The sequence below is a fragment of the Danio rerio genome, chromosome 2, assembly GCF_049306965.1.
Source record: "Danio rerio strain Tuebingen ecotype United States chromosome 2, GRCz12tu, whole genome shotgun sequence".
Taxonomy (NCBI): domain Eukaryota; kingdom Metazoa; phylum Chordata; class Actinopteri; order Cypriniformes; family Danionidae; genus Danio; species Danio rerio.
Window position 1 is genome coordinate 34,436,818 of NC_133177.1, and position 26,888 is coordinate 34,463,705.

At 33.9% G+C, this 26,888-nt stretch overlaps 1 protein-coding gene across 9 annotated transcripts in view; it reads left to right on the forward strand.

Moving 5' to 3' along the window:
- cacnb2b (calcium channel, voltage-dependent, beta 2b) overlaps positions 1 to 26,888 on the forward strand; it is a 50,798-nt gene that overhangs the window by 7,334 nt on the left and 16,576 nt on the right. For 5 of the 9 annotated variants that reach the window (NM_001423728.1, XM_068224271.2, XM_068224272.2 and 2 more), the window contains exons 2-3: positions 22,766 to 22,843; positions 26,148 to 26,270. In NM_001423728.1, coding sequence (NP_001410657.1) covers positions 22,766 to 22,843; positions 26,148 to 26,270 — 201 coding nt within the window. Of the gene's footprint in view, positions 1 to 5,802; positions 6,114 to 22,765; positions 22,844 to 26,147; positions 26,271 to 26,888 lie in introns of those variants that run through there. The other 4 variants (XM_073918074.1, XM_073918076.1, XM_068224268.1 and 1 more) reach the window with 1 other exon arrangement.

Consider the following 26,888-nt stretch of genomic DNA (forward strand, 5'->3'; position numbering starts at 1 on the left):
CTGAATGTGTGTGTGTGGAGAGATGTGCTGATGCTGGGGTTCCAGTAGTGCGTGTCTGCCTGGTTGTGCCTTTCTGAGCAGTGTATTACTGAGTGTGGCTTTACACTGCACACACCCCTCTGTAAGAGGCTTATAGATTCACTCTGCATGTGTGTGTGTGTGAGTGAGATATGTATGAAAACGTAATCCAACTGCATGTGCTTTCACATTTATATCAATCCATGTTCCATCTCATGAGTATAAATATATTATATTTTGGGGTAATATTTATGTTTAGGTTTATAAAACAATCATTTTATAAACCAGCATAGAGCTATGTCCCTTTTTTAGAGTGCATTGTGCAGTCTGTACTTAGACAAAATAGCAGACGTGTTTATGGCTAACGGATGCTCCACAAAAATCCTATTCGGTAAGTGTGGCTGACGTAAAGTGTCTCACGCAAAGATTTGTCACCTAGTAATTTAGTAAGTGCATCTGTGTTCTCATGGAGTGATCATGACTGCTTGCATGCGTGTGGGTTGATGACATTTAAAAGTGAGAATGTTTTTTTTTTTTTTTAAATAACTGCATTGTACATGCTCTTGGCTACACAGAAAGTTACATAATTAGGATTTTTGTCATTTTTACTAGGTTAAATCGTAAATTATAATGTTTTAAGGAATTAAAAGAGAGAAAAGAAAATACTGACGAATGCATCAACACTATCTCATGAAGCATTTGGCATTACTTTTAGTAAACCAATTTAGAATTAAAAACATTATTTTGGACGGACAAAATATTTATGATTTATAAATGTGTTGCCTAATATATTTAATTAATATACATATAAATAGAAAATAATAAGTTATTATTAAATGTGGTTCTTTTAAAAAAATCTAGATTATCAAAAAATACTGCCTATTTCAAAAAACAATAGTTAATAGAGAAACAAAATCTAGTATTTATAATCTATTCTTTCTCACTTTTTCCCATGGCAAGGTCTGCATTAGGTATTTACTTATCTTTTAAGCTGAAATAAGAGACTTCCATACTTATAGTCTTAGTTTATTACAGTGCTCAGCATATAAAAGTACACCCATCACAAATCTATCTTTTAATTTTTAATAGGAAGCTATAAAATATTATATTTGTGTATATACATTATATTAGTCAGTACTGAAGCCGAATCTGGAGCTGATCTAACAAAATAACTTACGATAACAATCCAAAAACTAATTTACCTAATTTATATGTTATAGAAAAATATTAAATACAAATTTGAAAAAGAGGAAAAATGAAGAGAAGCAAAAAAAAATTAGGTTGTAATTTATTTATGCAATATTTTTAATTTCTAAATATGTTTGGTGACTAAAATATTATTTTAATAAATATATCTGTTTAGTTAATCTGTTTTGTTTAAATGCACCAAAATACATTTCCCATATTTAGAGGTGGACTTAGTGATTTAAGGGTCATAGCATTGTTGAAAAATAAACTGCATGTTAAAATATAATATTATTCTATTAAATATACTATATATATATATATATATATATATATATAAATGCATTTTAGAACTTAAAGAAATGTTTACCTTCCTAGTGTAAAATTAAAAGCAATAAATTAACAAAAAAAAAATAAAAAAATAGTTCACAGTGTCATTTATTTTCCCAAAAGTTCTCAAAAGTTGCTCACTCTTAAACACACTACCTGCCTCTACTGTAATCGATGGCAGACTGGTGTCACAAAAGTGTCTGTGATTGTGAACAACAGCAAGAAATAATTAATGGTCCATTTAAATTATTACATTTAAAACAAAGGAGAAGCAAATCGGTTTGACTGTACCAGGGAAATACCTCACGCTCGCGGTGCTAAAACTTAAAATCTACAGTACCAGCTAAAAACATTTGCTAGTCGCTTTTTATTTTTTGAAAATTTGTTGCTGGGGGGGTCTGAAAAGTCACTAAGTTGGCAACACCGGCTGGCAGTGTATTTGACTGAAGCGCTTGCATCTCGCACATGTGCAGTACGGACGGAACGTTCTATTATTCATGGGGGCCCCGGTTTTGATAAGAAGTAATAATTTTAAAATCTTAATGGTTATAGACAGATTTTACAACATATGAGAGAAAATGTATAAAAGAGCTATATGATTAATAGAGGCTCCTTGGCATTGGTCGAGGCCCCCTAATTCCCCGGGGCCCCATGCGGCTGCTTACCTCGCCCGTGCCTATATTTACTGAGAAATTGATAAAAATATTCATTTTAAAAATGGGGTCTACTCAATTATGCTGAGCACTGTACATTCAATGTTTTATTATTATTATTATTATTATTTGAAAAGTAAACGCCATATATGTATTATGAACTCAAAATGTGTAATTTAATTAGCAAAAATTCAAGCAAACTTTACTCTTACTGTAGTTTTATGTTTTTACTGAGGAACATAAAAACCTAGAAACACTTTTGCCCCTGTATTGATTACCCATACAGTATATTCAGAAACTAGACTGATTTAAGGTAAAGAAAGATGCTATTTGTTTCTTTGTCTTTCCCTCCCTCGCTTTCTCTCTCTCACACACAGGATCACACACACACACACACGCACACTCAGGTGTACAACTTTAATACTCTGTCATCTGATTAGTGCCAAATATAGGTCATCTAGACAGACGTAGTGGTCTTTAGTGGGCTACAGTGTTAGTATATCATATTCTGGTGGCTAGGATAGTGCTTCTCCTTCTCCATTCTGTTTCTGTTCCGATATGGTTGTAGTCACCAGAGAAAAAAAGCAACTAAATGGTGCTAATAAAATGCAGCAATCCATGCAGCTGTACAGTATTTAGAATACACTATAAATATAGGGACTTCCTATATTTATTTTTTATTTATTTTTCAAAGCCGTACAACAGACTGTAATATTTTAGTGCAGTTTTACCTGTCACTTGGTATAATAGCTAATGCTAATGTAATATTTGGCCCAGTGTTTGGTCCATGTGTTAGGCTCATGAGTCATACTCCTGCTGTTGTTTATGCATTTAAAATATCCAGTTTTCTGTCATGTTGTGTTATGTGAATAATTTGCATGTTATGAAGCCTGTGCTGTTTATGGTCATTCAAAAAATGTCTGATTTTAAGAACTTACACTACAAAAACAGTTTGGAACAATCATTTTTAACCAAATCTGATTGACACTTGTACACATGCATCAGCATAAATGAGTACATCTTTCATTTATTCATTAATTTTCGGCTTAGTCCCTTTATTAATCTGAGGTTGCCACAGCGGAATGAACCGCCAACTATTCCAGCACATTTTTACGCAGCAGATGCCCTTCCAGCCACAACCCATCTCTGGGAAACATCCACACACACTAATTCACACTCATACAATATGGACAATTTAGCCTACCCAATTCACATGTACCGCATGTCTTTGGAGGAAACTGGAGCGCCCGGAGGAAACCCACGCGAACGCAGAGAGAACATCCAAACTCCACACAGAAACGCCAACTGACCCAGCCGAGGCTCGAACCAGCAAACTTCTTGCTGTGAGGCGACAGCATACCTACTGTGCCACTGCGTTGCCCCCTGAGTACATCTTATTTTTAAATGCGAATGCGATAGTGTATGGGTGTTTACCAGTACTGAGTTGCAGCTGAAAGGGCATCCGCTGTGTAAAACATATGCTGGAATAGTTGGCGGTTCATTCCACTGTAGCAACCCCTGATAAATAAGGGACTCCGCTGAAGGAAAATGAATGAATCTTTTGGTACATTTGAAGAAATCAAATTTATTAAACAGATATATTTATTAAAATCATATTTTTGTCACTGAACATCTTTAGAAAATAATAAAAAATAATAGATTTAAATTTAAATAAAAGGTTAAATAGTGAAAACTAAAATTACAAACTACAAAATTTAAACTAAATTTGATGTAAGTTTTGCTTCTCTCGATTTTTTTTAATATTTTGCTCTAACATATACATTTGTCTGTATACTAATGTTTGGACTTTATCTTAAGTTTTTTGTTAGATTAGCTTCAGATTTGGGTTCAGTACTAACTAATCTAATGTATATGCACAAATATAAATATTGTAATCCTATTAAAAATATTAGTTCAAAAGTATGGATTTGCAAGGGGTGTACTCGGATATGCTGAGCATTGTATATACTCTTTTAAAAGTGTAGACCACCGTTGTTGTTTTGGTTGTACTGTACTGAACATACCGAACATGTAATTTGTGCACAATAAAGTTTAAAAAGTTTACATTTTCATGACCACAAAATGCTGTTGTGTGAATTTGTTTTTAGCTGAAATAGTTGTTGCTTAACATTTCACTTTCCTTAAGTAGTTGGAAGTTGAGGAAATGTTTGATTTAAGAATAACAACATCAACCCCGCTGTCTTTATGAGTGGACCATTAAATCACTTACTTACTAGGGCTGCACGATATAAAAAAAAAATCTTGCATTGCGATATTTTTTATTTTGCAATATATATTGTGACATGAATACAATTTTACCAGATAATTTGAATATCTCTTTTTGAAAATAATTTATTATGTTAGACCGATTATCAGTGGGAGTGCATCTCCATAAAATCTAGTCAACACTCTATAAACTTTTTGGGGTCCCCTGACACATTTTTGTTGTGGTCTGTGCTATTTGCAGTGCATTTCTATATTTGCATGTGTTGTGAGTATTTCATGCATAACAATCTAAACACAATCAAGAAAAAAATACAAAGTGGTTTATCGTTTTCCAATAGTATTCAAGTAACTGAAAGTATAGTATAGTATATATAGTATATATATAGTAATATATAGATATAGTAACTGAAAGATGCAAATTAGAAGAATTCAATAAAATGAATTGTTGTTAAAGTTACAAATGGTGCAGTTTATTATGCCTAAATGCTTTTAAAATCATTATACAATCACAGGCATCAAGAACACATGCAAATGATGAATTATAATCCAGACTCAACATTGCGTTTGCTCCCAGTGTGACTAGTGGATGATCACATTGCGATAGCATTGCTACCAATTTATGAAAAATTTAAAATGTCCCGACTTCTGTGTGCCTTGTAAACTTAAATGAGATTGTAGTATTTATGGGCTTATGGGCTTATTTTAAAATTGTAAGAATTACTTTTTTAAATGACATTACTAATATAAAGACATGTCAAAAACTGACTTGAAAGGACCCCAGAGAAGTTCTCACAGTTTGGAAAACTCATAAATCTGAGAAGTACATGGTTTATTTTTAACCTGCTAATATCCACAGACAGGTGAGGCTTAAGATTTAATTAAAAAGTTGTGATTGGGGCTTGGCAAGCTTCATTAAAGAAATAGTTTACTCAAAATGCAAATATTTAATTTACTAAGCCTCCAGAAGTTTAAATTTTCTTTAATTCTGTTAAAGACAAAAAGAAGATATTTTGGAGAATGTTAACAAATTCTATAGAAATAAATAAAAAAAATCAGGTTTTCAACTTCAGAATAGTTCTTAACAGAGGAAGGAAACTCTTTAAATTTCGGACTATGGCGAGTAGCCTAAATGATGACAGCATTTTACTATTGGGGGTACCTCCTTATAACGTCAGTAGCTGTTTTATTTAAAAAAAAAACGTTAGGGTTAGGTTGTCTTCGAGATGTCTTCTTTAAATACATACCGAATAGGAGTTTTGCTAATCGCGCAGGTTACAGCTCGTGCTCGGAGCAGCAGATGCCGCGCTGTGGAATAAATAAAGCTGTTGAGCGCGGGGGAGGTGGAGGAGGGTGGAGGAGCAGAGCAGCGTGTCAAACTCCACTCACAGTCACTCTGCGCGCGTGTCCGTCCACTCATGGAGAGGCTTTCTGTCCTCGGCGTGTTCTGCAACTATGAGATGAACCCGAGGCACGCCAATTTCACCACGCGCAAAAACATGCCGTAAAACCTACTCAGGGTTCATCTGACAAAGTTGGCGGGCTGTCCTGGGACGGAACAGATTAAAGAGGATAGTACATGGATATTTCTCAGTCGCTAGTCAATCTCGATTGCGAGAGCATACAACTGACCACTTGTTAAGCAGTTAATCGTGGAGAAACGAAAAGAAAAGCGAGCGAGTGGGCATGCCACCCAAGAAAAAGGTAACATGTCTTCTGTGTTTGTGTTTTTGTCCGTGTGTGAGGGGATGATGATGAGGTGGACATGAGAGTGTCATTCGAAGAGAGTGCCATCTGTTGCTTTCAGCTGTAATCCATGCGAGCTTGAGCTGCTCTGCATCATTGTATGCGTGTACCATAGACAGTACACAGCGTGTGCTCCTGTACCGTGGTAAAAAGTGCTCCGTTCTTGGATGCTTTCTATGTGAAAAGTAAAACTGTTCTGAAGTGTAGCCTCCACGTGACAGGTTGCACAATCATTGCTGAAAATGATTTGTGCTGAGCAGTGTTATGAACGTAATCCTTTACCGATTGTCAGGATTACAAAACTCAGCTGTTTCTCAAATGATCTCTAGATATAGAACACGTTTGTGTGTTTTCTTGCTTTCTTTCTTTTGTTTGTTTGTTTGTTTTCTAAATTGTTGTTGCTGTTGTAATTTGAGTAAAAGTACCTGAACAACTTCTAGAATTGTCACTTGTGGACCTGATGAAGATGTATTACAGTGTGAGTGTGAGTGTGTGCACATTTGTGAAAGAGAATGTGTGTTAATAACTACGGGTTCTTGGTTTACATGAACTCAAATTTACAAATAAAAAATGTATTGTATTTGATAATATTAGATTATGCATCATGAAAATTAACAATGCTGTAAAAAACACATTGCACTTTCATTATTAGTTCCTATATAATATGATGACTTTTATAAACTTTCTGCTTGGTCTCCAGTACACGGATCAAAACATCTTTAAAATAAAGTATATGCAGATTTGTCTGTTAAAAAGACTTTTAAGAGTTCATGCTAAATAAATCTTTAGTAGCTAATTGCTATGTTTGCATGCATAAATAAATAAACTCAAAGATGCATAAGGAAAATAATTAAAATTAATTAAATTGTATTATTTAAAACCCAGTTGTAGAGAGTAATTTAATCCTGTCTCGTGTTTTATGCATGTTTAGAATTTAGATATATATATAAAAAAAGCTCATTCGTAAAAAATAAAATAAATGCAGAGCTATAACTTTTGTCTACCAGAATGTGTTCTTGCTTTGATGAGGAGGTGTGAAACGGTTTCTATCTGTAGTGTTGTCTGCTGGACAGGACGAGTTTGCATTTGTCTCTTTCTCTCCAAATCCTGGATTGACGCATGCCATCTTAATCTCCTTACAGAGAAGCAATCATGACCAGAAGCAACAGCGAGAAAGAGAGACCTGCTGTGCATGAGTGTAGCTTGGCCTTACATGGCTCCTGCAGCTCTGATTGTGTGTTTTGTTTCTTGCATTTACGGACAGATAGGACAGGATCTGTATCTGTTTTATAAACTGCTGTAGCTAACTGACGCAATGTTTAAACCATATAAAAAGCAGTTAAACATTAATATTATGAGAAATTATTAGATTTTCTTAAACATTTTATGAAGTGAATCTTATTTAAAAAATGTTAGCATGTTGCAGTGCTTTTTGGAAAAACATTAAACTTCTAAAACCGATATAGATGATAAACACACAATCACATGGTATTTAAACTATTAATTCAGAAACAGCGCGACACATTAAATAATTAAGCAGAAAAACTGAAATATTTTTACTGTACACTCTCAGAAATAAAGGTACGCAAGCTGTCACATGGATGGTACCTTATCAAAAGGTACAAATTTGTACCTGAACATTCCATATTAATAACTCAAGGGTACATATTAAATACTAAAAAGTAGAAAAGTGTTCCTCTTAAAATTTGTACGTACTAATATATACTTCTGAGGTACCAATATGGACCATTCAAGTATAATTGTGTACCTTTTGAAAAGGTACCACCCCAGTGACAGCTCATGTACCTTTATTTCTGAGTGTAAAATGCCCTTTATAAATGTAAACTTATTTAACAAAGAATATTTGTTATAGCACTCATTTTCATTCTAGCAGAGCCTTTAATTTATTATGATATATGTGCATTGTTTTAAGTGGACAGGAGCCACATCTAGGATTAGGAAATGATCAAATCAATGAAACATTGTTCTGTTCACTACAGTATATTGCATGTTTATCTATGTATGTTAAGATTAAAGCATCTCTTACTTACCAATTACAAGTATAAATTGAAAAAAAAAAAAAAAAATACAGCCACTACAATATATTGTAACATTTGGCATAGCCATGGAAGAGCGGTCGAATACCTGGGCGACCTGCCAGAGCTCATTTAGCAACAGTCAGGAAATCTTAATCTTAGTCTTAATTAGATTAGTAAGACAGTTTCCAATAAGAAAGTGTGCCGCTCCACAATCCACAGATTTAGTTTTGTCTACTCAGTCAGACCTCGAAAAACTTTCTGGCCTCTGAAAAAAAAAAATCTGTATAATACAAAGTAAAATAAACTTTATATGACATTAAAATCATTTTAATATAAAGTGTACAGCATAACTGGGTAAACAATGACAGATTTCTAAGAAAAATAACATTCATCTTGCTTTTACATAAATACTTTGAGACTTATGTACATCTTATACATTGAGATATCTGGGTAAATCTGCTTTATTGGTTTTACATAGGAATAGACGGTGCAAATGGCAAAACTGGAGCTATTCTATAATTTATGATATGAGTATTTCTTTAAAAAAAAAAAAGATACTTCCAGGTTGCAACTAATTTCTGAAAGTTTTTATTTTCAAACTTAGCTCTTGTTGACATTATTAAGGATTGATCTTCTTAAATGGCCACTTATTATATGGCACATACTCACACACACACACACACACACAATAACAAGAGGGCTTCACTTAGAATACGGCAGTCAGTGCAGCACTTCATGAAACTTTCTGGAAAATGGCAGTGTTAGTTCATTCATTCATTCATTCATTCATTCATTCATTCATTCATTCATTCATTCATTTTCTTTTTGGCACAGTCCCTTTATTAATTTGGGGTCACCACAGCGGAATGAACCGCCAACTTATCCAGCATGTGTTTTACACAGCAGATGCCCTTCCAGCTGCAACCCATCACTGAAAAAAAACACCCATACACTCCCACTATGGACAATTTAGCTTACCCAGTTCACCTATTGTGCAAGTCGTTGGGCTTGTGGGGGAAAAAGGAGCACCCAGTGAAAACCCTCGCAAACATGGGCAGAACATGCAAACTTCACACAGAAATGCCAATTGACCCAGCTGAGGCTCGAACCAGCGTCCTTCTTGTTTACAGGTGACTGTGCAATACATTGCGCCACCGTGACACCCTTGACTCTGTTCAGCCATAGTTAATTTAACTTTTTCTTTAATTATGGCATGCTTTCTTTCTTTCTTTCTTTCTTTCTTTCTTTTTTTTTCTTTCTTTCTTTTTAAACTTATAATTTAATTTAAAATTTTTTTTCTATAAAACTGATCACTTCTACAATCCAATGTCGACTCATCTAGTTTATCACATATCATGCTGCACCTCCAAGTGCTGCAGTGGAGAGATTAGAGCTGCGGGATTTACATCAAGTGAATTCATCCACTCCCAAAATACATAAAAGTAAGTCTGTTTAACTGGGAGAAGTATCATTACTGTATACGTAGTGAATAACTAGAATCATCAGATTAAATGAAACATAAAATAATTATAATTGCAGTATTCTATAGACATCATTAAATGTTTAACAAATCACAAATGTTTTGTTTTGATTGTAAATATGTGCTTTCAAATATGTGCAACCCAAAACAAATATTAATTAATTGAACACACTGAAATGTTTTGATATTTGACAATCAATGTCCTTCTTTGACTCAATAGCTGTGACCACAGAAAGCTTTTCTGGAGAGATTTGCAGAGCTGTATCTTTCACTAAGTATTACAAAACTAAGTGACGTTTCACAAACTTATTTCGAGAAGAGCACATGATATGATTGATCACGGCTGGTCTCTCATCTGTAATCACTAGGAAGGTCATGTTTTGAGCCTTGATTGGTCTCATGCAGTCACATGAAGTGATTTCGCAGGTTAGAGTTCACCAAGCTTGAACTTTCAAATGCAGCGATCTGCGAAACTTGACGCACAAGCTTGCATTTCCGGTCTGACGCATTCGTGCGTATATATGGAGGCCTATGGGAAGAAAAGTCCAATGTGACCGCAGCTTTATATTAGTTTTTGAAGAAATCTCTCATCCAACCCATCTCCCTCTTTCCTTCTTTAACAGGGGGAGCTCTCAAAAACTACCTGATCTTGTACCCCTTACATGCTCATTGACCAAGCAGGAGCCCTGGACTCAATTACCTCCGAGCACAGGGTTCTCTACCGGGACAGCATGCCAAATCTGCTAATATTATCAAGCAATATCTAAGTGTGAACTCTTGAAAGACTTTAGAGAAAAGATGGATGCAGTACTATTCTGTTGGTACTCAAGATTAATATGAGATGGAAATTGATGTGCAAAATAAGCATGATAGCACCCTTTTTAAGGGTTCAGTACACTCAGTGCACCCACTTAAAGAATACAGTACAGTACCGCCACATGAATGTAATGAGCAATCATAAAGGAATACACATGGAAGTCATACTAAATATTATATTCAGTTAAATTTGTTTTGGGGTGTACTTATTATTATAATTTTTTCTATACAAGGACTCATTTGAATTCAGATGTGTTGTTTTTTTTATTGGTCTTCTTTTGTGTTCAACATAATAGTTTGGAACCCTTCAGGGTGAGTTAATACGGAGTAAAGGATCTTTTTTTTTTTTTTGAACTATCTCATTAATTCCCTCTTCCAATTGTCTTAAGGATCTTACTTTTCAAAGGGACATAGTTATGCTGATGCTGGGCACTGATAAAAAGATCAGTGTTTCTGTCTGAAATATTTCACAGGGTAGAGTCTGAACTTTTTTTTTTTTGGGCTTCAGTCATACTCTGTGTGGAAAGGTGCTGACTCACTAAATGGATCTGACCCAAATCCTATGACATGTTCTGTGGTGCGCTAGCTGGAGTCACACAGGTTGCAGTAGGTGGATGTTGGAGTTCTGCCCAGAGCTCAAGCCATTATAGCAGTGGATTAAAATATCCACTAGTGTGATACTGTGACATAATTGTGCCTATTAATCATAATCATTTAACTAACCAAATTAGCCCACCATAAATTAGGTTGTGAAAAAAATCATTATTAATACACTATATAGTATGCTTTAATGGAAAGTCTTGATTTTAGCAGTCAAACACCTCATACGAAATTTACTGCATAGCCAGCACATTTCCTTTTCTTGAGGTTTCCATAGCAACGTCTGTTCTGGACTCTATCCCTTATAGCCTTCAATGCAGACAGACACACACACACATGCTTCTCCATTGTGTTCATAACAACTGATAACATCACTAATTTCATGGGCCTGAATTGCCTTAAAGGTAAATTTGACATTCAAAAGTCCATCTAATTGCATTGACTGTAGCTTTAATTAAAAATTACAAGGCCTTACAAGGTGTCTGTATTGGAAGTTAATTTTTTTTCTTTTGAGCTCTGTTTTGTTTTAGCTTTGTATTTGGATTAAAATAGTTTTTTTTTCATTCAATGTTTGATTATGTGCAACACAGTCACTTACAGTTAGATATTGCAAATATCAGAGCGATTGATTGGCTTAAGTAAATCCAGGCGCAGCACCAAAAGATATTTGTCATGTTAAAGAACATTTCCCTCGTAAACTGCGAGATCATAATATATATTGTGTAAGAAAGTCTAAGAAATAATACAACATGTTTTTATCTGCAATTTAATGCTTAAGGAAATTAAAATTATGAATTTATTCTATAAAATAGCTGCTAATTTTAAGTTAGCTGTTAAAGTGTAAATAAGTATTAATTATATATATATATATATATATATATATATATATATATATATATATATATATATATATATATATATATATATATATATATATATATATATATATGCTAATCATTGCCAGTGTTTACCTTTGCATTATTTATATTTACTCAGTTTTACAAGGTTTCAAAGAGAACTTTTTTTTACTTCTGACTCTGAGTTTACTTCATTTTCATTGCAATTTATTTTGACAACTAACAGAATGTTAAACATTCAGTGTTTACTTTTTCAGTTGTAAGTTTTTGAAAGATATTACAGTCTAACTTTAAAATTGTTGAAAAGGTCAGCTACTGTTTGGACTGAACTAATTTGCTTGTCTTATCTATGACTATGAGGATATGGTGATGAAACAGCCTGAGGAGGATAAATTTCTAAAATAGTGTGACCTTATTTTCAATTAATATGCATGAAATTGGGGTATAATTAATTAACGAAAATTTTTAAAAATCTGCCTAGATCAGAGACGCCCAAACTAGGGCCCGCTAGCCAAAGCTGGCCCATACTAACCTTTGAATCGTCCCATTATCCCATTTAAGAAGGTAGAGAGATTGATACAGAGGTGGTTGGGGCAAATATCTTTGATAATTTAAAGCAATTTTTGTAGTTATTTTTATATATTTGGAAATTACTCATGTAAAATTTTGAGCACCCCTGGTCTAGATCTGTTTCCCCACCAACACAGTTACAGTTAAATGCAAATTGCATATCAGTTTTATTGTATTTCGATGTGTTGTATGCACTAAAAGAGTCAAGTGCTTTACAATCAAACTAATTTATATGTTGGAAAAAGGAAGATATATGTACCACCCCTGTAAGTGGCACACATTTCAAGGCATCCTGTAAGTGAATCCATTTGTACAAGTCTTTAACTATCCACTTAATAACAAAAAGTGCAAGAATCAACAATATATTCAAGACGATTGACAAAAGCTATTCATGTTATTCTTGTATTGCAGTCTGTTACCATTCATCAAGAATGTTTTTATTTTCAAGGTGCTCTGCCTTGAGCTTTTGCATAAGTTCTCTTCATAAAATATATTTGAAAATAGGGTGGAAAAAGCGTAAAGCAACTACACTCCAAAATGACAATGTCATACAGATGGCAGAGTGATGGCTAGGGATCTGCGGTTGGACCTGGAACATTCCAGACACTTCTTAAAGAGATTGTCCAACCATCTGTGCATGAGCTGAAGCTAAAGCCTAATTGATCCAGAACACAGAATCAGGTCCACATCTAAACTGCTGAAGAGAATCCAAATTATTGTTTGGAGTAGTCTAGTGAAAGTCCTGACTTGAAGCCAATAAAGAAGCAGTGAGGCAAATATTTATTGTTACTTAACTCTCATTTAGTTTAAGTAAGATATGCAATCGAAAAAAATAAACCTATATACAATATGTTAAGGGCTATATACAATATGTTAAGGGCTATATACAATATGGTGGTGCGGGGGGTAGCACAATCTCCTCACAGCAAGAAGGTCGCTGGTTCGAGCCTCAGCTGGGTCAGTTGGCATTTCTGTGTGGAGTTTGCATGTTCTTCTAGTGTTCTTGTTGGTTTCCTCCTGGTGCTCTGGTTTCCCCTACAAATCCAAAGACGTAGCATAGATGAATTGGTTAAACTAAATTGCACATAGTGTATGTGTGTAAATGAGAGTGTATGGATGTTTCCCAGTGATGGGTTGCAGCTGGAAGGGCATCCGCTGCATAAAACATATGCTGGATAAGTTGGTGGTTCATTCCACTGTGGCTTCCCTTGATTAATAAAGGGACTAAGCCGAAAAGAAAATGAATGAATGAATGAACAACATGTTGATTCTTCTAAACTCATCAGCATGGACAAATCATACTCATACACTTTTTTCTGTTCTGCTCTGACTCAACTCAGTGCTACATTCAAAGGGAATTTTCATAGCCCTTCTTCTTTGCCAGCACCACCAACATCTGCTGATTGAATCTGTTCTTAAGAGCTGTCATGATTGCAGTTGTTTAGGTTGTATTTTTTTCACATTTTTGTTTGTAAAGTTTATCAGATGTTCATATGATGAATTAAAACAAAATCAAAACAGAGCATGTAAATTCTTTCATCCAGTTATCCAACCTATGTAATATAAAAGGTTGTTTACTTTTTGGAAATACATGAAATATAAGTAGTAAAATAATGCCCTGTATACCAAGAGTCATAAATAATGTATTGTGCCCTTTGTTCTACAAAAAAGTCAAGAGTTTGATAAGTATGCATGTTTGGTTAAAATTATTAGGATATATTAAAATGTGTACCTCAAACTGACTGTAAATCTTGTTTCAAATGTAGGGCTAGCCTTAAATCAAAATCTCAATAAATTAAACATTTTAACTTTATTATGATTAATGATTGATTATTTTATTTATGTCTTTAATTTTTTATGCCCTAATAGTTCACTGATAAGTTATGTACAGTAAAACCACTCACATATTACAAGTTAGACATTTTTGAATGAAGAGAGCATTCAGACACACCATCTACCTTATCTATCTTATTTATTGATCATCAGGGTTGAACAACTGAAATTAAAACACACATTGCCTAAAACCAGTCACATTTTGTCTTAAAAATAAGTGAAAATAAATAACTTGCACTTTTAGAAACAAAATCAATTATTTTCAATGTTTTTCATATTAAAATTAAAAAATAAGCAGGATCTCTTCTAAATAAAATAACTCTTGCATATCCTGTAAATTATATTTTAACAGCGCATATCTTGAATCTCCTGTAAACAATTATTTTAATGTAAATAATAATTTTATTGTAATAAAAAATATGCCGTCTCAAGGCATCTCTGGGACAGCTTCCAATTATCCAATGTAGTGCAAATGTGTGACATGTAGTTACATTTTTTAAGAGGTGCGCAGGTACTGCAATGATGGCTGCGCCGGACCATACGTGCGTTCAACACAGAAGTATAAATCAGACTTAAAGCTATTTTGTGGCCACCTAGTGGGCCTATATTATTATTAGTATTAGTATTTGATGGAAAGTTGAGACACACTTCTTTATGCCACTTTTTGAATTGTACAGAACGGATCAGTTATTAAACATTAAAGAACAATATTTATTTTTAGTCGTGACCGACTGTCTGGTCTTTAAGGGTTAACAGAGCAGGGTCACATGACTCCACACGTGGGTAGGGAAAGTAATTGAAATAACTGACCTGGAAAATTTAGATCGATAAAAGGTTCTGAATGTCGATTTCGATTACTTTTAATCGTCTAGCCCTATCCAAATGTGTGAACGTAAGTATACATTTTTGTGAATAAAGTGAAAAATAGTGAGTAAGGGACAGTCTAAAAAGTTCACAGTTTAAACTAATCCATTTTATAATAATAATGCAGGTTATACTTCATTTCATGAATATGTACTTTTGTAACGTCGGGGAGTGACACCAACAACAGAAGTTTGGATCCACGTGCAGGTTTATTAGAATTGTCAGGCAAGCGATGGTCAATTCAGGTGCAAACAGATATATGTAGACAATCCAGAATCGTAATCAAACACAGGCGAGGGGTCAGAAGGCAGGCTGCAAACAAGGACAAAAGGATAAACTAGGCTAAGGTCAAAACACAGAGAAACAAGACAAGGAAAACGCGTTAGTGTTACTTTTACAGTTAACAAGACTCGGCAACATGTGTGTGGAACAAAGGGGTATAAATAGTCCAAACAATCATTGTGTGAGTGGCTTCAGCTGTGAGAGTGCAATCAGTGTTGATCTGGAACCGGTTGTGTGTGTGTGTGTGGCATGACTGGGTGTTGTAGTCAATAACATGGCGGATATGTAGTTCAATGAGTCTAAATGTTTGTGTGTGAATGTTTACCAGCGAAATCTGGTGGTTGTTCGCTGGTGAACATGACAACTTTAAAATGTAAGTATAGGTTGTAATAAGCTGCTTGGACACTTCTATTTGGTCATTTTTAAAGGAGGAATTTTACAAAATTATTCTTTAGGTTAAATTTGTCATCAGCAACATTTAATTCTGGCCAGCTGACACTCACCTTGTGGTTTGCTAATTGTGTTTGCATTAGAAAGTCAATCAAAGACTTCAGAATCAAAGTACCTGTGAAGATGAAGGAATTCTGAAATCCAGAGTTTGTTGAACTGCATTAACAAGTGCTACAATTGATTTCACTGCAGGTGCCCTCGTTTTAAAGTTTTGCATAACAGTGCAGTACCTTGAACAAAGTTAGGAGACGGGGAGAGAAGATCTGATCGCTGGCTCAGAAATGTTAGCTACACCCTTTTAGTATGGAGAGGCTTCACACTTCGGTGCATGTGAGAATCAGAATATAAATGATCTGAATCCTCTATAAACTCAGCGGTTGGAAGAGCGTCATGGTGAGTGTGGCATTGGTTAATAATTCAGCAGCAGTTTGTTCTGCTCCTCTCTGTGACATTGACTTGCAGAAGAGCCGGCACTGAGTGAACAGATGTCTATGGTAGACATGAGTAAACAAAAGTGAGCACCTACACATGACTATGCCTATGGGAATCCCCGCCCAATTATCTCGGCCTCTTCAAATTCCATACTTTATTCACTAAATCTTGTTTCACCACCTTCTCTGCTAATTAGCTTCAGTTCTTTCAGCGCAAACTATGTTCTGCTCATGCTTTTGCTGCATGCCCTTGAGTTAGTTTATCGAGTGGTTGCTGCGTTAAGCCTGTTTAATTTAAACACTTGTGAGCACAATATTATTAATAAGACAGCAGCATTCAAACTCACAATTACTTTCTTGACAGACTTCTATGAAACATGTATACTATTTAAAATTTAGTACATTTTCATGCGTGTTTAGACTAGTTTTTGGTGGTTTTGGATTAAATAGTTTTTGTAAGTAGGGCCTAATATTTGCTGGCCATCAATATATGCTTTTTGTTGTTTTTACCAACCATGCAATTCTTTATGAATTATTTAAACAAACAAACAAACAAACAAATAATATGTGGAAACCCTATTAATGCACATTTAATTGTTATTATATAACCAGAATCCAAAAACTTGAAAAATCAATAAAAAAAGAATAATTTGAAACTACTGATGTAAAATGGGGCAGCGCAGTGGGTAGCACAATCGCCTTACAGCAAGAAGGTAGCTGGTTCGAGCCCCGGGTCGGTCAGTTGGCATTTCTGCGTTGAGTTTGAATGTTCTCCCCATGTTCTTGTGTGTGTGAATAAGAGTGAATGAATGTTTCCCAGTAATAAGTTGTAGCTGGAAGGCCATCCCCTGCGTAAAACATACAGTATGCTGGATAAGTTGGCAGTTCATTCCACTGTGGCGACCCCAGATTAATAAAGGGACTAAGCCTGAAAAGAAAAAAATGAATAAATGAAGTGTAAAATTTTCTATAGACAATTTTGAGGGGTGTAAAAAAAACAACAACGATCCCAACGTATTTCCTGTTTTACACTTTTAATTTCTATAGTCTCCGAGAATCCAAAAAGGTCCACATATTGATAAATAATGTTATGATAGCTGATTTAACATCAAGTTATGATTGAATTGCATATTGTTACAGTTTGACCACAAGCAGGAAATGTTTATATGCCAATGACATGACCATATTAAAATGATTTATAATATACATTGCAGTCATAAAATCTGACAGCAACATTTATTTGCAGTTTTTATTTTGGCAGAAAGCAGGGAAACATCTTTTTTGTGAATAATTAATACACTATTCTCATTATAAACTTGTGACGATGTTACATTTTTCTTGCATGTTAGAAGAGTTCATGTGGAGCAGCATTTATTGTGAAGCAAAACTGACCAATATAGATATTTAATAATCAGTACTATAGTTTGATACCTTTATATTTAATACAAACCCATGTTCTTTTTTGCTTAAAAGCGAAGACCCAACTCAGTGTTTGTGTGGCAAAACTCCCAATTACTATGAAGCACATTCTATTAGACTGTCCTGACTTTAATGACTGCAGAAGGCTTTTTTATGAAATGAGCTCACTCAATAAGATATTCAGCAAAGTTTCACCTGGAAAAAGTTTAAAATTATTATCATATATTAATATAAAAATCTTATCTAATTTATGTATTCATTTATATTCATTTGTGTTGGTTTTTAATTGAATATTTATTAATCAAAAGTTTTTGTCATGAAAATAGCCATGTTTGCTGACATGGCATCAAATATAATGCAGCAACACTTAACAACATTGACTATTTCACTTTCATTAGGTCATTGTAAAAGCAAGAAGGTGTTCAAAACATGCCTTACCTAATAGATTTCAGTTATTTTATCAGAATTACGAGTGATGTTTCTTGGTAGACTTGACTATTAAATACCTGCTGATAGAAAGCTGTTTTCAATAATGCTCATTGTGCACTTGGATTGTGATCTCACAATTTTTCAGTAAATCTAATATTACCGAACTGATATCTGTTATGGAAAAACAGATTAATAACATATTTTGAAAAATAAAAATGCTTTTATTTAAGGAAAAAAATACTAAAAACACTATTAACATGATCTGCTCACATCAAAAGATCAAAGTTCTTTGCATCAGATTTAAATACACTAAATAATATCTGTAAATTAGCATTTATCCGTATTTTGTAATTCATGTTTTTATTTTTGTATTTGTTTCCCATTTATTTAAAACTTTGAATTCCATTATGGAATCATTATCCCATGTGCATTCAAACATATATGATATGTATATATTAATATTAGTGCTTTTTCAACAACTTTGAAACTTAAAAAGTTAAAGAAATTGATTTTAATTGACAGTTTTAAGTTTAAAGTGATATATTGTTTGAGTTGGTGTTGTTTATTATGGTACAAACAACCTTGTATTAAAATGCCAGTACATTTTCTGCTATTTTACAGACTTATTTCTATATATATTATTTCTCACACATTATATTATTTCAATGTACTAAATTGTCAATAAAAGTCCCTTTTTTAAATTAGTGTGGAATTTTCAACATCAAGAGTAGAAATCAAGGTCCCATAATGCAATTCTCAACCCTAAATGCACGGAAAACATTTGTTAATCACATAATACAGAAACTGTTAATTAACAAATAATTTTAAAGAGTAATTACCTGTACAATACAATCTTTACAATTAATTATGTATTTTTTAAAAAATGCATTAATGTAATCACAGATATTATTTTAAAAAAAGTTACTGACAAACTAGTGATTAACCGTTATTCAAACCTTATTATTTTCACCAGTGCTGCATTTTTTCTCAGTTGACACTTAGACAGTGCTTTTTTAGGGCCTGGGTGTTATCATACTGTTTACCAGCAACAGAAAACAGTGGGGTAACAGGCACTCCAGCATCCACTACACAACAAATGTTGGAAAACAGTAGTGCTGGTCTTGTCAGAAGGTTATCAGCCTTATATTAAGGTCAATATGACTCTGTCAGACTGTGTCCCACCAGTGTCTCCTGAGGGGCTTGTCACTGTGCCATTACTGTCAGCATGTTAGTGTTCATGTGAGCATGTGTAGGTGTGCCTTTGGGGAAGAGTGTGCTAGGCTGAGGGTGTATTTCAGTCATTCTGACTTCTGTTGTGACATTGAAAAACTTTAAAGGGAAAAGTGAAAATGTAAATTAGAAACTGACTGAGAAGATAGATAGATGTATGAAATAAAGATGTGTTTTCAAAGTGGCTCTAATCCCTTTTTTTATTCATATAATTTTCTTAGTCATGATTTTCCAACTGTGTGTGTACTTGTTTATGTGGTTTATGAGGACACAAAATTGGGTAACACTTTATGATAACAGTACATGAGTAATGATGTGCTAATATGTAAACTAAACATTTCTTTATTAGAAACTAATGATGAGTTCATGCATGTGCTAATCATGAACTGACTCATTTAACTATGAGTCACTGCTCATGCTGTTACTTTATTTACGTGTTAGTACATGATTGTTTGTTAATTAATGTATTAATTACCACATTAGTTTATGCTTAATTTAACCATCATGAACTCATGATATGTTATTGTATAATCATATCATGACTTTACTTGGAGGGGTGCATCATCATTAACCCATTCTTAACTACTCATGAATTCCTTATGCACGTCCAATAGTGCGTTCACTGAATAACAATGGATAAGTATTCGGTCAACATCAACAATTTGAACACAGGAGTTCATGAGTAGTTAAGGATGAGTTAAAGGTGTTGTGTCCCTCCAAGTAAAGTCATGACATAATTATACATTGACTGCTCATGAGTTCATGCTGGTTACATTTAGCTTAAACTTAAATTTTAATTAATACATTAATTAACAACATGTACTAACAAGTGATTAAGGTAGCCATTATTCACACATGAACTCATGTTGTAGTTAAAGTTAGTTCATGATTAGTGTGCTCAACTCAACATTAACTCATAATAAATCAATGTTTAGTTTAAATATTAGTACATCATTTTTTGTGTTCTATTATTGTAAAGTGTTGCCTAAAGTTGTATATCGACATGGGTATTATCTACAGAAGTCAACATTTGAAGTGAATCAAATCATCAAAGTTGTCTTTAAAGTATTAAACAACAATTCTTGTCTTAGGACAAAAAAAAATGTATTCCACTTCAAATATTGACTATTGAAGATGTACTCTATCAAAGTAGTTGATGAGGACATGCTTCGGAAAGCAGTGGAAAAAATTAAGAGAGCATTTTCTCATTTTCTTTAAATTTGTTTGATATGGGATTTAGTTAAACTTTCAAATTAGTTTTCTTCTTTAAATGTCTGATAACTTTTTTCCAAATGTCAAATAAAATATGTTTATTTAGAGCTTTATATCAGAAAAATGACACTTGGTGACATTGTGTTATGAGAATCAGGGTTTTACTGAAGTTAAATCTTGTAGTCTGAAATGATATTAGAATATCTGAAAACATGAAACATCTTGTTTATTTATGCATATTATGTTTTAATATTATGTTTGTTGGATAATTTTTTTATTCAGATTTTTAAATATTTTTTGAAGAAATGCTATTAGTAATTTACAGAATATTAAAAAGTTATGTTCTTCACAACACATAACGTACATAAATCCAAACAAATGCAGAAATTAAATTTTTAATTTTTCCATATCTGTGTATGTATGGATGTATGTGATTGTTTGTACGAAGGATGTGAAAGCGCAATCTAATATGCAGTTCTTAGCATAATTGAGTACAGCCCATTTTGAAGATGAATACTTTTTTCCATTTCACAGTGAATATTGGACATGTATTTTGGTGCATTTAAACAAATTTATCAAACAGATATATTTATTTAAATAAAATTATAGTCATTAAACATATTTAGAAATTGAAAGATAATAAAATTATCAAGCAATTCAAGCAATATATTTCAAACAAATTACAACCTACAACATTTTAGCAAAATTGATTTTTCCTCTTTTTAAAATATGTATTTAATATTTTTATATATCATATAAATTTGGGTGCTCTAGTTTTTAGTCCATTATCGTAAATAATTTTGTTAGTTAAGCTCCAGATTTGGCTTCAGCACTGACTAATCTAATGTATATGTACAAACATAATACTGTAAAGTTTCCTATTAAAAATATGATATAAAAGATAGTGAGGGGTCTACTTATATAATACTGAGCACTGTATAATGTAATTTCAAACTTTTTTGTGAGAACATGAAATATTCACTATCACTGCTGCTTTTTACATGACTGGTAAAACATTATAGCAATTATTTTATGAAATATTCTAACCATAATCTTTGTTTTGTGGTAGCACTTTGCCAAATATTAATGCAGAAAACTGAAAGGTAGTGTTAATGCTCATATTAATTTACAAGCGCAATTTTTACATAGCTAAATGGTTTAACTTCGGGTTCTTATCACCTGGCATGACTAATAGATTCTCCACATGACTTTGAGCTGTGCCCTTTATGAGGAGATGGTAATAAAATTTGATGTAGGAGCCCGAAAGGAGAAAGTTTGGAATCATTTGTGAGTTTGATTGCACATCATTATATAGCAGAGGGTTTTCAACTGAAAACAACATATTTAATAAGTTTATAAGCTTAAAAAAAAAGTTTAAAAGCAATTACTGGCCAGCAAAAACTTTAATTTTATTTAATTGTATTTATTTATTTAAAAAATTTTAATAACATTTTATATTTTAATTTTAAAAATATATTTTTATTTTAACTTTTTATATTATTTTCATTCATTCATTTTCTTGTCGGCTTAGTCCCTTTATTAATTCGGGGTCGCCCCAGCGCATTTTTACGCAGTGGATCCCCTTCCAGCCGCAACCCATCTCTGGGAAACATCCACACATACACACACACACATACACTATGGACAATTTGGCCTACCCAATTCACCTGTACCACATTTGTTTGGACTGTGGGGCAAACCGGATCAACCGGAGGAAACCCACACGAACGCAGGGAGAACATACAAACTCCACACAGAAACGCCAACTGAGCCGAGGTTCGAACCAGCGACCCAGCACCCTTCTGGCTGTGAGGCGACAGCACTACCTACTGCGCCACTGCCTCACCCTTTAATTTTATTTAATTTTATTTTATTTTATTTTATTTTATTTTATTTTATTTTATTTTATTTTATTTTATTTTATTTTATTTTATTTTATTTTATTTTATTTTATTTTATTTTATTTTATTTTATTTTACAAAGCATGGATTTAACATATTCGTTTCAAGATTCTCACTGTGTCCACAGGCAAGGGCTTACGAAAGAGTGAGTCTATGTGTTAAATTAACTGCTGTTTCTTACTCTTTGGCTGATACAGGGTTCGGCGGACCGTCAGGACACAGGGGCCACTGAGGAGAAGGAGAAGAATGCCCAAGTCCAGCTTGATAAGGCCAAGGTACAGTACATTGCAACTCCATAATTCTCTTAGCTACCAGTTTTCTGTTTCCAGTGACGTTGGCCACAAGGACTGAAATATATCACAGTTTTAGATGTGCTCATAAATTTTGCACAGCTCTTTTTCCTCTGTCAAAGTAACAAGGGAGCTGTGTGAGAAAGCTAATTGCCAAATGCCCTGGTTGAAACAGCACATTAGTGTACTGTCTTGTACTCTACAAAATCAATGGTGTACACACACCTGACAAACGATAACTACAATCTTCACTCATACGTCTTCTCCTGTTTCTGATGAGAAGCACTATTGCAAATTGTGAATGAGCAACAACATGCTTGGTTGTTTTATCGTTGTCTCCTTATAGAGTTCAGTTTTTCTAGGCTGTCAAAACTGAATGAAACCCCCTGCCGTTGTCAGTGATCTCCCTCAGGTCTTTTTTAATTAAGGCAGTGAGCAGACAGAATATCACGTCCTGCTCAAGTCTGCTGTCTCTCACAGAAAACAGAATTTTAAAACCAGGCTAAAACAGCTAGATTACCATTGTCATTACCAATGACATCTGATGTTCTTTGAAATTAAATGCCAAATTATAATATAACTTAATATAAATAATTGTTAACATAAAAGTTTATTTAATTATACATTACTGTGTAATAACCAGTACAATCATTTTAAAAATGAAAACTATATTTTTAGAAACTTTTGTTGCATTTACAGAATTTAATGGAATTTGTTTGATAAATTGACAGACAGATTATTGATGAATAAAGAATTAATAAATGGATTCCTAAATAGATAGATGGATGGGTAGGTGGGGTATAAATGCATGGAAGTACTGATTAGATTGCTTGATTATTGATAGCTGGATGGATGGATGGAGAGATGGAAGGATTGATGATTACTAGATGTTAAATGGATGGATGGATGTATGGATAGAAGGATTGATGGATTGCTAGTAATTAAATGGATGGATGGATAGAAAGATTGATGGATTGCTAGATGTTAAATGGATGGATGATGGATGGATGAAAGTATTGATGGATTGCTAGATGTTAAATGGATGGATGGATGATAGATGGATAGAAGGATTGATAGATTGCTACATGTTAAATGGATGGATGAATGCATGGATGATGGATGGATAGAAGGATTGGTGTATTCCTACATGTTAAATGGATGGATGGATAGATGGATGGATGGATGGATGGATAGATGGATGGATGATGGATGGATTGCTAGATGTTAAATGGTTTGGATGGATGGATGGATAGAAGGATTGATTGATTACTATATGTTAAATGGATGGACGATGGATGGATAGAAGGATTGATAAATTGCTAGATGTTAAATGGATGGATGAATGCATGGATGATGGATGGATAGAAGGATTGGTGGATTGCTAGATGTTAAATAGATGGATGGATGGATGATGGATGGAAGGATTAATGGATTACTAGATGTTAAATGGATTGATGGATTGATGTACTGTATGGATGGATAGAAGGATTGATGGATTGCTAGATGTTAGATGGATGGATTGATGGATTGCTAGATGTTAAATGGATTGATGGATGGATGGATGGATGGATGGATGGATGATGGATAGATAGAAGGTTTGATGGAATGCTAGATGTTAGATGGATGGATTGAAGGATTGATGGATTGCTAGATGTTAAATGGATTGTTGGTGGATGGATGGATGGATGGATGGACAGAAAGATGGATGAATTGCTGGATTTTAAATGGATGGATGGATGATGGGTGGATGGAATTATTGATGGATTGCTTGATGTTAAATTGATGGATACATGAACGGAAAGATTTATGAATTGCTAGATGTTAAATGGATAGATGATTGGTTGGGTGGATGTATGCATTTAGGACTGATGTATTGCTAGGGGCTGGATGGATGATAAATGGATGGATGGATGGATGGATGGATGGATAAATGGTTGAATGGATAGATGGATGGATGTATGGATGAAAGTATTGATGGATTGCTAGATGTTGATGCATAGATTATATAAAAAATGGTTGGATGATTTCATAAATATAGATTAATTGGAATGAATAGATGTTAAATATATTTATGATAGATTGACAGATATACAGACAGACAGACACACACACAGACGGACAATTTTACAATTGCCCTTCTGTTCATTTAAGGGCTTGCAAAAGTGTACAAATCAAATCAGATTCCATGACTGTATGTGTGTTACACTGCTGCACTCCATAAAATTATCATTGCAAATTTTTCTGCACTTGAAGGACAAGTTATACTGTGCAAACTGAATTACAATGATCTCATGTGCCTTCAGTTTTATCATATGAATTCAAACCTACGCTGTCCTCAAGCCTCATGCAGCTGCCATGAGACTGCATTACCCTTCACTGGGCTGATATGGAGCTCTTTGAGAATGAATTTGTGCACTGCAATTGGTTTGAAGGTAAATGAATGAAAGCTATTATTAGTACCTTGCCTGGGGCAATGCAGCACATGTGCCGTTCAAATCAGCAGCATTTCAGTTCCAGCACTTTCCTCAAAGTATCTGTCTGCTGCCATTCACACATGCTCCCTCATACACAACCTCATGGGTGGATTTATAAATATTCTCAAACATACTAAACTACTGGTTGAGAAGCTCAGAATACTCTCAAGTTTTGCATAGCACTTCTATACTTCCACAGTACAGTCTTAACCCAAACAGAATTTACTAGAAAATTGCATGGGGAATAGTTGCCTTAAATAACGCCATTTTTTCCAGCCTTAGTTAAGTTAATCTACAGTAAACTTAAGTCTAGCAGTATTCATTGTTGTTCTATATTAATTCAACTAGGGCTGTTTAGTTTCACCTTGTGTTTCACCATTTAAGTCAATTAGCGCAACAGATTTTCTCAATTTTATAGTAAAGTCAACTAATTGGCCTAATAGTGTACATACCATTTGAATTCTATTAAATGTCTTTGCTTATTTTATCCAAAAAGTTATGAGTAATAAGAATGTATTTATACTTGTTTAATAAAATAATTCCTGAAAACCTTTTATCTGTTTATGCAAGAAGTCAAATGCAGGCATCTGGTGTTTTTGCTGCTTTCAGTAGTTTGTTGTTGTTGTTGTTGTTCTGTTACCGATTTCACCTTATGGATGATTCAGGTAAAAAAAAAAAAAAACGAGTTGTGCTTAGTAGTACATGGTTAGAAAAGGTGACAAATAGATAGATAACATAATCCGAACATCTTTGGCTGCAGTATTTCTGGCTCATGTTGTTTGGTGTTATCTTTCTTTTTTCTCTCCATTATTCAGTATAAACCAGTTGCTTTTGCTGTGCGCACAAACTTCACCTACACTCCTGCAGACGATGACAACGTCCCCATACCAGGACACGGAGTTTCATTTGAAGCTAAAGACTTCCTGCATATCAAAGAGGTCAGTGTGTTTACAGATCATCTGCACAAAGGCCCTCTCGCACAGTAATTTTGTTTAGTTATTTAACTAATTTTCACAACCAAAAGGCTATCCCGACCCATGTTTTTTAAAATAAAATCATGATTACAAGACTTTTTTTAGTTTATGCCATATGCTCTGTGATTAGCTAGAGTAGTTTAGCCTTTGCACGCACTACAAAATCATATACCGATTAAATTGAACTCTTGAAAATACCACAGCATCTGTTGTTGCCCTGCAATGTACATTATTTTATTTGGTAGACACTTTCATACAATGCATTTGTAAATTCAGCATGTACACTACCTGACAAATCAGCAAATAATCATTTGACTTCTAGTTGATCCGTTGGTGTCAGAAGTGGCTTATATGAAAGGCAAAGGCCTCTAGATTACGCTTATTTTAACTAAATAAAACTTGATTATGGCGACGCAGTGGCGCAGTAGTTAGTGCTGTCTGAAGTATGAGAAGGAGCGCGATCCTGCTAATAAATTTGTCCTCTCCTGTGGTTTGTAAAGTAATGGGCAGAACAAATGTCTTGATACATTCCCCCATACTGTGTGTAACCCCAAACTATGATTTTTCCTTCACAAAACTTGA